Source organism: Ovis canadensis, chromosome 1 (genome assembly GCF_042477335.2).
Source record: "Ovis canadensis isolate MfBH-ARS-UI-01 breed Bighorn chromosome 1, ARS-UI_OviCan_v2, whole genome shotgun sequence".
Taxonomy (NCBI): domain Eukaryota; kingdom Metazoa; phylum Chordata; class Mammalia; order Artiodactyla; family Bovidae; genus Ovis; species Ovis canadensis.
The window spans coordinates 234,953,938-234,970,673 of NC_091245.1; the positions used below are offsets into that span (position 1 = coordinate 234,953,938).

General features: G+C 43.8%; 1 protein-coding gene and 1 long non-coding RNA gene across 2 annotated transcripts in view; one reads left to right on the forward strand and one right to left on the reverse strand.

Annotated features, from left to right (window-relative positions):
- Positions 1–2,343, reverse strand: part of GMPS (guanine monophosphate synthase) — a 72,744-nt gene extending 70,401 nt beyond the window's left edge. Inside the window, exon 1 of the mRNA XM_069561911.1 lies at positions 1,874–2,343. Within this exon, the coding sequence (XP_069418012.1) occupies positions 1,874–1,900 (27 nt within the window). The 5' untranslated portion in view covers positions 1,901–2,343. The remainder of the gene's footprint in view (positions 1–1,873) is intronic.
- A 53-nt stretch (positions 2,344–2,396) lies between these two features.
- On the forward strand, positions 2,397–11,472 carry LOC138424698 (uncharacterized). The gene is made up of 4 exons (XR_011250936.1): positions 2,397–2,964; positions 8,359–9,185; positions 9,518–9,748; positions 9,850–11,472. It is a non-coding gene; the product is annotated as an uncharacterized lncRNA (long non-coding RNA).
- Positions 11,473–16,736: the final 5,264 nt, after the last annotated feature.

A 16,736-nucleotide genomic window follows, 5' to 3' on the forward strand; every position in this document is an offset into this window, starting at 1 on the left:
ATTCCAGCCATGCAGCATGGCCAAAACACAGAAAAGACACATGTTTGATTATACTACAAAACCACCTTGAAATAAAGGTAATCAGCGATTCAACGGAGTCTCAACTATATGAAACTGGTAAGATTCTCTGTGAAATTCCAGTTGAACGAAACAAAAACATACCAGCTAGAAAAAATAGTGTATGTTCTTTACACCTGAATCAAGTAAAGTAATTTGGAAACTGAATTTTTAACTTTCTGCTGTCACTTAATTTTGGAAAACACTGTTTTCAAACCAGCACATATTTTTCAAAGTCTGCAAATTAGGTTTGAATCCTCCAAATAGTCATTTCCTTTACCAGCACAAAGATGACTCTTTTCAACGATTTTACGACTCAATATTAAACAGAAGAAAAATGCTTTGTAAGTTAACTTGTGTACACGAAAGAGCTGTACGTTAAGATTTACAAAAGCTTCTTTTAAAATCTTCGGAAAGATTTCCAACTACTCTGAGCATCAGTTTCCCCGGTTTAGAAGTTTATTAGATAGCTTATAATCTTTACTCATTAGTTCAACACATAACTTTTTTGAATATTTACTAGAGACTAAGCAATTATTCAAAGAGAGGGCTAAGATGTGACGAGGTACCATCTTTATAAGAGAATGCTGCCTGAAAAGGCACTACCTGACGTCTAAAATTCCACACACCTGAATGAAACGTAGCCAGGCCCTAAACAGCGTATATAACAGGCACACCTGGCTTAAGTCTAAACCCCGATTCAAAACTGCAGTTTCCCGCTGACAACATGGACTGTGCGGGTCTGAAAGAACTCCGGGCCAACGAAAATTTTAACACAGAAGTGAAAGCGAAGGTGCTCAGTTCGGAAGCGAGACGAAGAGGGTCTAAAGAAAAAGTGAGTCGGAGGTGACGAGAAACGCAGCGGCGGCCCAAACTGCTCTCTCCACTCCGCACCTCGAGTTAACTTCCCCAGCACCCGGGACTCGCGACTTCCCCGGCCCCAGGGCGCGGTGGCGGCGGCCGGCGTACGTGAGGGGCTCCCCAAGGCCCGGCGCCGGTCCCACCGCCAACCACTGTGCAAAATAAGGAGTGGGCGGGGCTGGACACATGCTCCTTTCCTCGGAGAAGACTGGGGGGAGGGGAGCGGCGTGAGCGACCCTCCCGCCACCGGATCCGACGGGGGGAGGGGGGCCGCTGACCGGCGGGGGCGGGGGTGGACGGCCACACGGCCTCACCCAGGGCCGGCCTCGCCGCGCCGGACCCCAAGGCCGACGTGGGGGAATTGGGCTAGCCTCACCGAAGGCAGGCGGGAAACCGGGTGGCGGGAAGACGGAGGCCGGCCCAGCTCGAATGCCGCACGCGAGGCCCTGACCCTACCTACCCCCGCCTTCGGCGGGCCCGCAGAGCTCCACAAAAGGCTCCCCGGCTCCCGAAGGGACGGGGTGAGGGCTGAGGAAGCCCCCCTCACTCACTCACACACACACACTCACTCACTCACACACACACACACCCGCTCGCCTCCCTACCCCCACTCTCGGGCCGCCCTCCGCGGGCGCCCCATAGCAACACCGGGAAGGCGGGGGCCAGGGGCTCGGCCGCGGAAAGCTGACGCCCTCCCCGACGCCCAGAGCTCGGCGGGCGCGGGAACCCCGACACGCAGACAAAAATCAACAAAGCACCTGCCGCTCCCGAGGAGAAAACAAGCCACAGGCCCCGACCGCCCGCTCTCCGACACGCCGCTGCCCGGGCCGCAGGGTTGCGCTGGCGGGCTAGGGGGAGGAAGCAGGGAAGGGCTCCACGCGGTGACTCCCCGGCCCCGGAGCCTTGCCTCCGTCCGGAAGCGGTGAGGCAGGGGCCCCCCACGCCAGAGACTGACCTTGGAGTCTCCGTTGCACAGAGCCATCGGGGCTGGGGCCGCGGCGGCGGCGACCAGAGATGAGACGGGGCGGGAGAGGGCCGCGAGGGTCTACGCCACGGACCACGACTAAGAAGGCGGCCTGGTCGAGGAGCGGACGGGCAAGAGGCGAGGAGAGCAGCTAGCTGCCTGCGAAGCGCCGAGTAGAGCAGCAGCCGCGGAGCGCGGGCCCCAGCGCCGCGGGAGAGCAGACCAGCAGCGCGCACGCTGCCCCCGCCTCCTGCTTCCGCCCCGGCCGGCCACTGGGAGGAGCCAGAGCCCGTGTGGCTAGGCTGCCGAGCGGCGAACACCCGCAGCTGCCGCGGCAGCCACCGAATAAGCCCGCCTCTGGAGGAGGGTACTTCGCCGTCCGGCCCCGCCTCCTGATCTGTCCCAACCGCCGAGGCCCGCCTCCAGGAAAAGAAACCCAAGGATCTCCAGCCTGCCCGCCCAACGAGAGGCGGGGCCTGCGGCTCATAGCCCCGCCCGCACCCCGCTCTGCCCCGCCCTTGGAAGGAGGAGCCGGCGGCAACTAGCTTAGCTGCCCCTGTCCTGCCTCCGCACCCGGCAGCCGGCTTGGCTTCGAGGGCGTGTAGCGCTTTACCCCACCCCCGGCCGCTAAAGCCGGCCTTGGATGGAAACCCAAGATGCAGTCCGCTTGCAGTTTGCCGGCCGGCCTGCAGCCTTGGACGGCTGTGAGAGACTTGTGGCCCTGAGAAGGAGGCCTCCAGAGAAGCTGAGTCTCTGGGGAACGCTTACCGGGTGGTGCGGCCTCATCTCAGGTTGCGGCCCATGGAGGAGGCCAAAGCTGCTTTGAAGAGTTTCGCGGTGACAGCCGTGAGCTTAAAAGTGATATTTGATCACTTAGGTCCCTCAGAAGTTCTACATCGGGTGCAGAATTTTCAAAAGGAAGGGGTTTGGGAGCGGCAATCTGATGGAAAACTGAACCCGAGGACAGGAGCTCTGTTTGCACAGCAGTGGTTTTTTCTTGTTTTGTTTTGTTTTGTTTTGGATATTTTGTGGGGAAGAGGGAGCAGTTTTTCCAGCTACTCCATGGCATCCATCAATGCAAGGTATTATAGTTCCTTGAATTTGGTCACCTAGGGATCTAAATCAGGATTGGGGAATAAATAATAACACTTGCAACAGCTTTAGTTTACAAAGCCCTTTATCATTCAGTCATTTATAATGCAGGCAACGTTTGCTGAGCTCATGCTATGTGTCAAACTCTAGTCCAGGTATTAAAGGGCTAAAGTAAGACAGCCCAAACTTCCAAAATCTCATTTTATTCTAACTAATCCCATGGAAGTAGTGCAGTAAGATTGATGTTCTTTTACTAATAAGAAAATTGAGGCTCTTTGAGATTATGTGCTTCTCCCTCAAGAGGCTCCTGATCTGGGAAAGAATAGACGGTTTGTTAATAAAACATTTACATGAACAAAAGGCCCAAGGCCTTCCTAGACTTCAGACTCAAAGAAAGTATTTTGTTTACCTTTTTTTGAGGAGAAAAATGGATACTTGAACTGTCTAAAGCCATAGAGATTGTGTTCTGTTGATAGGTCTGAGTGAACAAACCAGAGAACAGTGTCATAACCAATAGGAGAAGTGCATCAGCAGCCACCTGGAATGGAATAGAATGTGATGTGCTGGCATTAAGGATTGGTTAAGCCTCACTGGTATTAGATAATGCCTAGTTTAAATATATTCTAGTGGTCACTTGTGCTTATGGCTAAGAACATCAGCATGTACCACAATCCTTATAGTTTAACTCTTCTGCAACTTTTGACTCTGTTCACCCGTTCCTCCTTGAAAATGGAGGCACCATAGAGATGTCTTTTCACCTCCATGATTGTTCTCCATCACCTTTTCTTGTCGCTCTTCCTGTATCTTTCCTACAGAAGGAAACTTAAGTATTGGTTTTCTTCAGTATTTCCATTCCTAGCCCTTTTCTCATCTTACTGCTCACCTGTTTTCCCTAGGGCACTTATTTAAAAATACAGGCTTGCTTAAAAACACTTTGATAGACTCTATCATGACAGCTCTCTCTTCTGAGCCCCAGGTCCCTATTATAGTGTATACCCCCAGTTAGATGTTCAGTGTCAGAGTGGGTCCTAAACTCAAGTCCAAAGCACAGCTTTGTTCAAGACTATTCTTGCTAGTTTTCTGTTCATTTGTTCTATCAAGTATTGAAAGAAGGACACTAACATTTCCAAACATAATTGTGATTTTATCAGATTCTTATAGTTCTACAAGTTTTTGCTTTATGTATTTTGAAGTTCTGTTTTTAGGGTCATAAATGTTTGCATGTGTGCTAAGTTACTTAAGTCATGTCCGACTCTTTGTGACCACATGGACTGTAGACCACCAGTCTCTTCTGTCCATGGGATTTTCCAGGCAAGAATACTTGAGTGGGTAGCCATTGACTTCTCCGGGGGATCTTCCAGATCCAGGGATCGAACCCCAGCCTCCTGCATAGCATGCAGATTTTTAACCATCTGAGCCACCAAAGCCCCATAAATGTTCAGGGTCATTATTGATCCCTTTATAGTTTTATAGGATACTTTTTAGATCCCCAGTAATATTCTTCATGCTGACATTTACTTTGTTCAGTATTAAAATATTGAACTTTGCTTTCTTGATTGGTTCTTGGCCTGATATATTTTTTGCAACTGTTTATACTGTTCATGTCTTTATGCTTAAATGTTTCTTGTGACAGCATATAATTGGGTCTTGTTTTAATTCGAGTGTTTGTATCTTTTACAGTTAAATGTGTTTATTGATATGGTTAACTTTATTTCTTTAATCTGGAGATTTTTCAAGGCAGTAAGCTGGGGCAATTGAAGGGCTGATCTCTTTTGTGCCCTGTCTCTCAGAGATCACTGTCCTTTGTTGCTCAATACCCAGTATTTCGAAACCATTGTTGCATACATTTTGTTGTTCCCAGAAGGGCACATCCAGTTCCTTACTCCATTTCTGGCAGAAATGGAAGTCTTTTAATGATTAATTGAGGTATCTCAAACCTATAATGTCTTCCTTCTGTTACTGGTCCTATCATACTGTTATATGATTATTAAGGTTAAGGGTGAAGATTGCCCTGAATTCACAACAACTTAGGCAACATAGAGTAGTGATGCTGATTCTGACAAATGTAATTGTGTGGTTTCTGGGACCAACACATTTTTGGTATTTGAGTTTTCTTAATTTTATTTTTAATTGGAGGCTAATTGCTTTACAATGCTATGTTGGTTTCCTGCTGTACAAGAACGTGAGTCAGCCTTAAGTATACATATATCCCTACCCTCCTGAACCTCCCTCCCGCTGGAACCAACACATTTTAAAAAGAAACATTTCAGAAACTCCACAGAAAAAAAATTTATATGACTTTTCAGATCTGGTGAGTGTCATAAAATATTTCAGGTATAATCCATGGCCATCTCACTTCATCTTTCAAATATGTAATATTTTTAAATCTCCTATTAACAAAAAAATTAACTTTTGAGTTTATGAAGAATATTAAGTATAAGCTTAAAATGTAGAAGGAAGTACATAGGTTTTTCAAAACCCTTTTAGGATGATTGTTGTTGAGTCGCTAAATCACGTCCAACTCTATGCAACCCCATGAACTATAGCATGGAGTTTGATCAAAATTATGTCCATTGAGTTAGTAATACCATCTAAGCATCTCACCCTCTGCCCTCCCCCTCCTTCTGCCTTCAATCTTTCCTAGCATCAAGGTCTTTTCCAATGACTCAGCTCTTCGAATCAGATGGCCAAAGCATTGGAGCTTCAACTTCAGCATCAGTCCTTCCAATGAATATTCAGGGTTGATTTCCTTTAAGATAGACTGGTTTGATCTCCTTGCAGTCCAAGGGACTCTCAAGAGTCGTCTCCACATTAGAAAGCATCAATTCTTTGACACTCAGCCTTCTTTCTGTCCAGCTCTCACATCCTTATGACTACCGGAAAAACTATAGCTTTGACTAGACGGGCCTTTGTCGGCAAAGTGATCTCTGCTTTTTCATATGCAGTCCAGGTCTGTCACAGCTTTCCCTCCAAGGAGCAAGTGTCCCTTAATTTCACAGCTGCAGTCACCATCTGCAGCAATTCTGGAGCCCAAGAAAATAAAATCTGTCACTACTTCCACTTTTCCCCCTCTATCTGCCATGAAGTTATAGGACTGGATGCCATAATCTTATTCTTCCCAATGTTGAGTTTCAAGCCAGCTTCTCCACTCTCCACTTTCACCCTCATCAAGAGGATCTTCACTTCCTCTTCACTTTCTGCCATTAGAGTGGTATCATCTGCATATCTGAAATTGTTGATGTTTCTCCCAGCAATCTCAATTGCAGCTTGTGACTCATCCAGCCCAGCATTTCACATGATGTACTCTCTATATAAGTCAAATAAGCAGGGTGACAGTATACAGCCTTGTGGTAGTCCTTTCCCAATTTTGAACCAGTCAGTTGTTCCATGTCCAGTTCTAACCATTGCTTCTTGACCTGCACACAGGTTTCTCAAGAAGCAAGTAAGATGGTCTGGTATTCCCATCTCTTTAAGAATTTTCCACAATTTGTTGTGATTGACACAGTCAAAGGTTTTAGTGTAGTCAGTGAAGCAGAAGTAGATGTTTTTCTGGAATTCTTTTGGTTTCTCCATAATCCAAATAATGTTGGCAGTTTGTGAGTTAAAAAAAAAAAATTCTGAAAACAGCTGTTCTAAATCTGATCATAAATCCTTTGTCCAAAATCTTCTTAATAGCTCCCCATTGCTCTTGGGATAAACTTCAGACTTCTAGCATTTCTTGCTTGGTATTTGGAGACTTGGCCAGTCCCTGTTTACTTTGTAGCCTGCTCTGGTCACTGCCCCTCTCACTCTCTCTCTAGCCATAGTAAACTGCCTTCATTCCTTAAATGTGACACGTTCTGTCTTGACTTGGGCCTTTTGCACATAAATATCTCTTGTCTAGAATATTTCTGTCCCCTCCTCACAACTCTGAAGTCTTGAGTTAGATATCTCTTCTCTGTTTTGCTCCGGTAACACTTTGTCCTTCATTATTACTCACCACCCTCTATAATGTTTACCATTCACTTGTTTCTGCCCACAGAAAAGCCCTGGAAACAATATCAACCCAGTAGCAACAAGCAAACCTAACACCCAGACTCTGGTTTCTAAATAGCAGTCTCCAGCAATAGGAATAAGGACTTCTTGGAAAAATAGCTAATTTCAGGATGGAGGCAGGGACAAAGTGACCAGGAATATCTTTTTGTTCAAGAAAGTTAGGAAGTGCTCAGAGAATGATAGGAACATTTCAGAGGGACACAGAATTCACTTAGAAAGAATTTTACTGGCCAAATCTGGAGCAGTATACTGAAATAGAGATGATAAACAGAGTATATTGTCTGAATAAATTAAGAATATACCAGTCTATAATGATAAAGATAAATGAATGAGTAAATGGAAAAAAAAACACTTTCTTAAATATGTCAACTAATAAAATTCAAAGGATTTAGAAAATCATTATTTGTACACTCTACTATATATAAAATAGTCAACAAGAACCTACTGTACAGGGAATTCTACACAATATTCTGTAATAACCTATATGGGAATAGAATCTGAAAAATGTAGATATATGTTTATGTATAACTGAATCACTTTGCTATCCACCTGAAACTAACACAACATTGTAAATCAACTATCTACCAACATAAAAATTAAATTTAGAAAGATCATCATTTGGCAAACATCATAGAAATAATAGATTCAGACAAGAAACATCACTGGATGGTAAAATTCATGGATGAAAATGCAGGATCAAGAACAGGTTTTATTTACATTGTCTCAAAATAATTATACAAGGAAAAGAGTAAGTTTACAGTGGAGAAACTTGAGGAACCTCCTTTCTCAAGTGATGAAAGTTAGCATCAACAGTAGTGGAAAAATCAATGTGTATTGTCTGATGGAGACAGTAAGCCAACCGTAGTATTACTTCAGTAGTGTTTGCCTAAAATGTGTTACCTAAGGGTGAGTAAGCATCAGGCAAAACCAAATGGAGGCACATTTCAAAAATTAACAGGTCTATCATTGGTCCATTACCTTTGCTTTGCAACAAATACCCTAAAATCCAGTGGTTTAAAATAACATTGTCTGTTGCTGTTGTTCAGTCGCTCAGTCATTTCCAACTCTTGGCACCCCCACGGACTGCAGCACGGTTTAAAATAACATTGACTTTATTACAGTTTGGGCAGGGTAAGTGGCTCAAACAGTAAAGAATCTGCCTGCCATGTAGGAGAAATGGGTTAGATCCCTGGGTTGGGAAGGTTCCCTGGAGAAAGGGAATGGTAGCCCACTCCAGTATTCTTGCCTGGAGAATCCCCCGGACAGAGGAGCCTGGCGGGTTGCAGTCCATGGGGTCGCAAAGAGTCGGACACAACTGAGGGACTAACACTTTCACTTTTTTCTTTCAGCAGGAGCAGCTGTTGTCTGCGCTAATATGTCCGCAGCTCCACTGGACCTCAGCTAGAAGTGGTCAAAGGCTGGGAGCTAGTCCCATGTGAAGGCTTTCACACATCTGTAACACGTAAACTGAGAGACTCAGATGGCTGAGAGCCAGGACAGTTACAGCCCATCTGGCATCTTTCTCTCTGTGGTCTCCCCATTACCACAGTTCATGGTACCTGGATTTCCTATGAGTCAGCTCAGGATTCCCAGGGAGTATGAGTGTGGTATGAGTGTGTGTGAAAGAGACACACATAGGGACAGAAAGAATTGTCTGTCTTCTACTTGAGAGCCAAGAAGAAGCTGCGTGACCTTTTCTGTCTAGCCTTGAGAGTTACAGTTTATTTCTCTGCACTGTATTCATGGAATAAGTTGAAAGGCTCTTCCAGGTTCTGGAAGAATATGAGAACTGCAAATGTGGTACAATGCTTGGAAAATATAATCAGCTAGTGATCTTAGAAAATGAAAATCAGTCTGAGGAACTGATCTAGGTTGAAGGAAAATAAAGAGACGTGACAGTTTAGTGAAATTTACACACCTAGATCGAAATCTTTCGCTATAGGGTATTACTGGGTCTTCCCTGGTGGCTCAGACGGTAAAGCGTCTGTCTACAATGCAGGAGACCTGGGTCTGATCCCTGGGTCGGGAAGATCCCATGGAGAAGGAAATGGCAATCCACTCCAGTACTACTGTGGAAAATCCAATGGACAGAGGAGCCTGGTAGGCTACAGTCCATGGGGTCGTCGCAAAGAGTCGGATACAACTGAGCAAAGGCAATCAATCAATCAATTACTGGGTCAGTTGGCAAACCTTGAATACTCCAAGTGAATGGTTTATGGGAGCTCTTTGTACTGTTATTGCAACTTTGCTATAAGTTTAAAATAATGAATGAAAAAAAATACTTTATAAAATTTATTGTTTAAAACTCTTACAATTAATCCTTTCATGAAGCAACAGATGACAGTGTAATGAAATAACCACCCATATTTGATACAGGCATATTTTTGAATGTCATGTTTTACTAAAGCAGATCATTGAATGATATTATCATAATTATATTTTTATTGATTACCCCTGTCATGCTCTCTGTCTCAACTATTCTCTCAAATTTTCATCCCTTTCTCTTAGAGTTGAACCAGTCTCCTGGTGAGAATTGATTCAGGCAAATCCTGTCTCTTCTTCATCTCTAGGAAAAGGAGGAATACACCTTTTGCCTTTGAAAAGTTTTTAAAACTTCTAATGAAGAAAACCTGTAACAATAGTAGTGTCAACTTTAAAAAAATGCACAACATGAGAGTTGCAAGTTAAGTTTTATTTGAAGCAAAATGAGGACTTCAGAGCCAGGAGACAGCACCTCAGGTAGCTCTAAGAAACTGTCCCAAAGAGACCGGCGGAAGATCAGTGTATATATGATTTTGGTGAACAGGGAATACATGTCATCAACCATGTATTTTTTTCAGATGGTTTCTGCTAGTGCTGTGAAGCTTTTAGTCATGAGGAAAAGTCATCACCTTGAAGGATTTTAGTGCCTTTGTATATATGAAGAGATGAAAGAATTGGACTCATAAAATTGGCTCCTGAAAATATGTCTGAAGACCTGTGCTGCCAGTTTTTGCCACCGCCGCTTCCCAGCAGCATGTGACTTAAATATAATAGAAGTAGATGGCAAGTGCCAATTTGTAGTTGACAGTAGTAGCAGTAAATCTTACATAGCACGTTATATGCCAAAGCACTGTGCTAAATTTCTTACATATATCAACTCATTTAATCCTCATAACAGTCCTGTGAGATGGATACTATTATCATCAGCTTGTTGCCCTTTTATGAGTGAGAAAACATTGACAGACTAAGGTTATACAGCCAGTAAACCACAGAACTGAGATTCAAACCAGGTCAGTGAGCTGTAATCTTTTATTGTTTATTAAACATTCAAAATATACACTGCCAGACAATCTTCAAAACCCACATATCACTTGGTACTTTCTAAACAGAGCAATGGCCCTGTTACCACTGTTTCTTTCAGCTGTTTGCAGTGCCATGATTTTGGTGGATTTTTTTAAAATTGGTTATCCTTAACAAATTCACTGGGTGCTTATATATTTGTGTGCATGCATGGTGCCTCAGTTGCTCAGTAGTGTCTAACTCTTTGCAACCTTGTATACTATAGCCCACCAGGTGCCTTTGTCCATGAGGTTACCTTGGCAGGAATACTGGAGTAAGTTGCTGTTTCCTCCTCCAAGGGATCTTCCCCACCCAGGGATGGAACCCATGTCTCCTGCATTGGCAGGCAGATCCTTTACCACTGAGCCACCTGGGAAGCCATTGTTTATGTGTTTATTTGTGGTTTTAAAAGGCTTCTCAGGTAGCTCAACTGGTAAAGAATCCTTGGCTGGTAAAGAATGTTTAGCTGGTAAAGAATCCGCCTGCAATGCAGGAGACCCGTGTTCTATTCTTCAGTCTGGAATTTCTCCTGGAAAAGGGATAGGCTACCCACTCCAGTATTCTTGGGCTTCCCTGGTGGCTCAGATGGTAAAGGATCAGCCTGCCATGCAGGAGACCTGGCTTCAATCCCTGGGTTGTGAAGATCCCTTGGAGGAGGGCATGGCAACCCACTCCAGTATTCTTGCCTGGAGAATCCCCATGGACAGAGGAGCCTGGCAGGCTACAGTCTGTGGGGTCACAGAGAGTTGGACACAACTGCGTGATTAAGCACAGCACAGTGGTTTTAAAAAATACATAACAGAAAATTTACCATCTTAACCGTCTTTAAATGTACAATTCAGTAGTGCTAAATATAGTCACATTGTTGTGCAACAGAGAGACCTCCATAACTTTTTCATTCTGCAAAACTCAACATCCCATTTCTTCCTCCTCTCAGCCTCTGATAACCACCATTGCATTTTTTGTTTCTATGAATGTGACTACTTTAAATACCTCATATAAGTGAAATCATACAGTATTTGTCTTTTTGTGACCAGCTTATTTCACTTAGCGTAATGTCCTCAAGTTTCAACCATGTTGTAGCATGTGACAGAATTTCCTTCCTTTTTAAGACTGAATAAAATTCTATTTTGTATGAAAAATATATATGTATTATTGTTTATCCATTTAACTGTCCATGGGCATTTGGGTTGCTTCCACATCTTGGCTATTGTGAATAATGCTGCTGTTGGAGTGTTCATATATTAAAAACAAAATATAAGAATGAAACATGGTAACTTAGAAAATAGCTCACAGTGAGGGTGAAGAAAATGAAGCTCTTCAGGTTTTGGAATGTAGTATGCTTTCATACTTATACTTTTTGTATAATTGATGATAACACTTTACATGAAATTTTAAAATTTAGGACTTTAAGCTGTTTTCATATATCAAAATCACCTTTTATAATGTCCATGAGTTTAGAGTTCTGGCAATAGGCATCATAATACTTACACATGTGTTACTGAACTGAACTTGGGGCTACTCACCTGCCACAGAGTAGGGGCAATTTATAACACTGAGTTATGGTAAAGGAAAGTACAGCGTTTATTGCAGAAGCCATTCAAAGAAAACAGGAAACTCATGCTCAAAGCCTAGAGAGGGAAATGGCAACCCATTCCAGTATTCTTGCTGGAAAATCCCATGGACAGAGAAGCCTGGCAGGCTACAGTCCATGGGGTTACCAAGAGTCGGACACCACTTAGGGACTAAACCACCACCACTATCCTCAAAGAACCTGAACTTCCCTATGGCTTTCAGGGAAAGATTATTAAAGGCAACATTTAGGGTGAGAGCTTCAGGGTACATGACTTTCTTCTGATTGGTTGGTGGTAACAGATGTTTTCAGGAATCTGGATCGTCAACTTTCTGGTTCCACTAGTCTGGGGTCTAGTTCTTGTGCTCAAAAGGTAATCACAATCCTCTGCCTTGGTAGGGGTCTTAGTTCCTGCAGAACAACTGAAAATGTGCGTCAGACTGTTAAATAAGACAGCTTTATTGCTAAACATTGTTTCTTGACTGCTTATCCTTTGTTTCCTTCACTTCCTTAATTAGTAACTGCTCCAGTCTGCTCTTTGGAATTCAGGGAAGGCCTAGGAGGACAAAGCCTTTTTATTTTTTTCCTAAAAAAAAGAACTGGGGGCATGAAGGGACTTTGTACTATACTTGGGAGGGCCCCCAGGATCCTGCTCAGTTTCAATCCCCCCCTTTTCTTTAATACTCCTCAATCTTGAGGGGGATCAGGAGTGGGACAAGAAAAGGAATCAAGTTTTGGGTAGAGAGGTTAATCATAAATTTGACAGGGGAACTTGGTTTTAAGGGATCTCAGTTTCACATATATTATGTGCTTAATTTGTAACCAAGAGCTTGAATCTGAAACAGGACAGAAAAGGGCAGGGCACAACTTTTAGAAGAATGACATAGCCATAGGACATGACAAAACCTAGTTAAAACCAACTAGGTCCAAGATGGCAGATTGACTTCCAGTGGAGCTTGAGCCTCATTATATGCTCATTGTGATACATTTAGTTCAGTTCAGTCATTCAGTCGTGTCCGATTCTTTGCAACCCCATGGACTGTAGCACGCCAGGCTTCCCTGTCCATCACCAACTCCCGGAGCTTACTCAAAATCATATCCATCCAGTTAGTGATGCCATCCAACCATCTCATTCTGTTGTCCCATTCTCCTCCTGCCCTCAATATTTCCTAGCACTAGAATCTTTTCCAATGAGTCAGTTCTTTGCATCAGATGGCCAAAGTATTGGAGTTTCAGCTTCAGCATCAGTCCTTCCAATGAATATTCAGGACTGATTTACTTTAGGATTGACTGGTTGGATCTCCTTGTAGTCCAAGAGACTCTCAAGAGTCTTCTCCAACACCACAGTTCAAAAGCATTAGTTCTTCTACCTTGCTGGCATGTGAAATGAATGTAATTGTGCATTAGTTTGAACACTGTTTGGCATTGCCCTTCTTTGGGATTGGAATGAATGCTGACCTTTTCCGGTCCTGTGGCCTTTGCTGAGGTTTCCAAATTTGTTGGTGTATTGAGTGCAGCACTTTCACAGGATCATATTTCTGGATTTGAAATAGCTCAGCTGGAATTTCATCACTTCCACTGCCTAGCAAATTGTGGGTACCCAACTAATAAAGACTCTACCTGCAATGTGGGGGACCTAGGTTCAAATCCTGGGTTGGAAAAATCCCCTGGAGAAGGGAATGGCAACCCACGCCAGTATTCTTGCCTGGATAATTCCTTGGACAGAGGAGCCTGACTGGTTACAGTCCTTGGGGTCATAAAGAATCAGACATGACTGAGTGGCTAGCACTTTCACTTTCACTATATTCTCTGTCCTAATTTTTAAAACCATGTACATTAGAACATGACAAAAAGTAGGAAAATTTTAACAGCAGAAGAATAGGTATGTTAATATCTAAAATATATGCAGCACATTATAATAAATAAAATAAAAATTACCAAGACCTGAGTGAGAAAGGTGCAGACAAAATTCACAAAATAGGCAGTTGTTGTTGTTGTTTACTTGCTAAGTCGTGTCCAACTCTTTTGCAACCCCATGGATTATAGCCCGCCAAGCTCGTTTGTCCATGGGCTTTTCCAGGCAAGAATACTGGAGGGGGTAGCCATTTCCTTCTCCAGGGTATCTTCCTGATCCAGGGATTGAACCAGCATCTCCTGCATTGACACATGGATTCTTTACCACTGAGCCACTTGGGAACCCCAAAATAGGCAGTACAGATAGTTAATAAACATGATATGCTATTTTAAATATTTTGGTGTCATTTTCCCAGCCTTCTGAAATTCCATAAAATGAGAGAAGAAAAAATTTTAAGTAAAGTATGGCAATACTGGATAAATAGGTAGAAGGTAATAAGCAGAGAAAAAATGTTTCTGACAGGAGTGCAAAATGACACAACTACTTTAAAAACACTGGCAGTATCTTGTAAAGTTAAATATACGCATAGCATGCTGTGCTCTGCTTAGTCGCTCATTCGGGTGCAACTCTTTGCAACCCCATGGACTGCAGCCTGCCAGGCTCCCCTATCCGTGGGGATTCTCCAGGCAAGAATACTGGAGTGAGTTGCCATGCCCTCCTCCAGGGGATCTTCCCAACCCAAGAATCAAACCCAGTTCTCCCGCATTGTAGGTGTGGTCTTTATGATCTGAGCCACCAGGGAAGGCCATACACATAGCATACAACTCAGCAATCCTATCCTAGGTAATTGCCCACAAGAAATGAAAACTTTATTTACATAAGAACCTGTATGCAAGGGTTTATAGTGACTTTCATCACCAAAAATCTGCAAATAATCCAAATGTTCTTGAACTAGTGAATGGATAAACACATGCTGGTACATTCACACAATGAAATGTTACTCAGGAAAAAAAAAAAAAGGCGGGGCTGGGGGGAGGTACACAGGAAGGAACTATCAATACAGGCAACAACATGGATGAATCCCAATGCATTACGTGGATTGGAAGAAGTCAGACGTAAAGGCTACATGTTGTATGATTCCATTTAATTGACATTTTGGAAAAGTGAAACTATAGGGATTAAAAACATATCAGGGGATCTTCCCTGGTGGCTCAGTGCTAAAGAACCCTCCTGCCGATTTAGGAGATGTGAGTTCCATTCCTGATCGGGAAGATCCGACATGTCTCAGAGCAGCTAAGCACCACAACTATTGAGCTTGTGCTCTGGGGACCGGGAGCCGCAACTACTGAAGCCCATGTGCTCCAGAGTCCATGCTCTGCAACAAGAGAAACCATCGCAATGAGAAGCCTGCCCACCGCAACTAGAGAGTAGCCCCCACTCGCTACAACTAGAGCGAGCACAGCAATGAAGACCCAGTGCAGCCAAAAACAAATACATACATTGAAAAATATCTATCTATGTATGGCTATGCTGGGTCTTCATTGCTGTGCGCACTTACTCTGGTTGTGGAGGGTGGGGGATACTCTCTAGCTGTGGTGCGCTGGCTTTTCATTGCGGTGACTTCTCTTGCTGTGGAGCACCGGCTCTAGGCGTGTGAGCATCATCAGTTGAGGCACGTCGGCTGTCCAGCACACGATCAACAGCCCAGGCGCATGGGCTTAGCTGCTCCACTGCATGTGGGATCTTCCAGGATCAGGGATCGAACTTGTGTCCCCTGCATTGGCAGGCAGGTTCTTTACCACTGAGCCACAGGGAAGCCCCAAAATAAATAAATAAAATTATTAAAAACAAACAAACATATCAAGGTTTTTCAGGAACTGGGGGCTGGGTGGGGAGGCTGATTTCAAATGAGCCCAGAGAAGTTTGTAGACTGATAAAACTATTCCATGTTTTGATGGTGGTTGTGGTTATTGCAACTATTTGTGGAAAATGGCTCATATTTGTCAAGACTCATAGAACTGTCCACTAAAATTTTACTCCTCCCTGCCCCTGTCCAAAAAAAAGCAATTAAAAATTCTGAGGAAGATACAGAAGATTCCAGTTCACTCTCATATGAATGAAAAGTTAAGAGATCTGCAACCACACACAGTTTTAGGAAGAGACCACTAGATGGCGGTATTAATTCTCTTAATAGAACCCAGGAAAAATTTGAAGCTCAAAGACCAAAGGCCTAGGAGTGGAGCAGTTTTTTGAAAAGTTTCCTGAAAATCCATAGCTATAACTCCTGCTGTCAAGACTGCAGCGGTTTCTGTGTTTTTCCTAAGGCCGGTTTCCCAGTCTTCCACTGATTCTGCAAGGCCATCAATATCCTTCCAGTAAAGCTCTCAGTTTGTTTTTGTTTTCTGAAACAGATCAAATAGCAGAACACTTGCTGTTGCTGAGTCGTTCAGTCGCGTCCGACCCTTTGAGACCCGTGGACCACAGCACGCCAGGCTTCCCTGTCCTTCACTAATTCCCAGAGTTTGCTCAAGCTCATGTCGATTAAGTCGGTGATGCCATCCAACCATTTCATCCTCTGTCGCCCCCTTCTCCTCCTGCCCTCAATCTTTCCCAGCATAAGAATCTTTTCCAATGAGTTGGCTCTTTGCATCTGGCGGCCAAAGTATTGGAGCTTCAGCATCAGTCCTTTGAATGAATATTCAGGGTCCATTTCCTTTAGGACTGACTGGTATGAATCTCCTGGCAGTCCAAGGGATTCTTAAGAGTCTTCTCCAGCACCATAGTTCAAAAGCATCAGTTCTTCAGTGCTCAGCCTTCTTTATGATCAATTCTCACATCTGTAAATGACTACTGGAAAAACCATAGCTTTGATTAGGTAGACCTTTGTTGGCAAAGTGATTTTCAATACACTGTCTGGGTCCATCAGCTTTTTTCCAAGCAGCGTCTTTGGACAGCATGTCTGTCCTCACTGTCCGCAG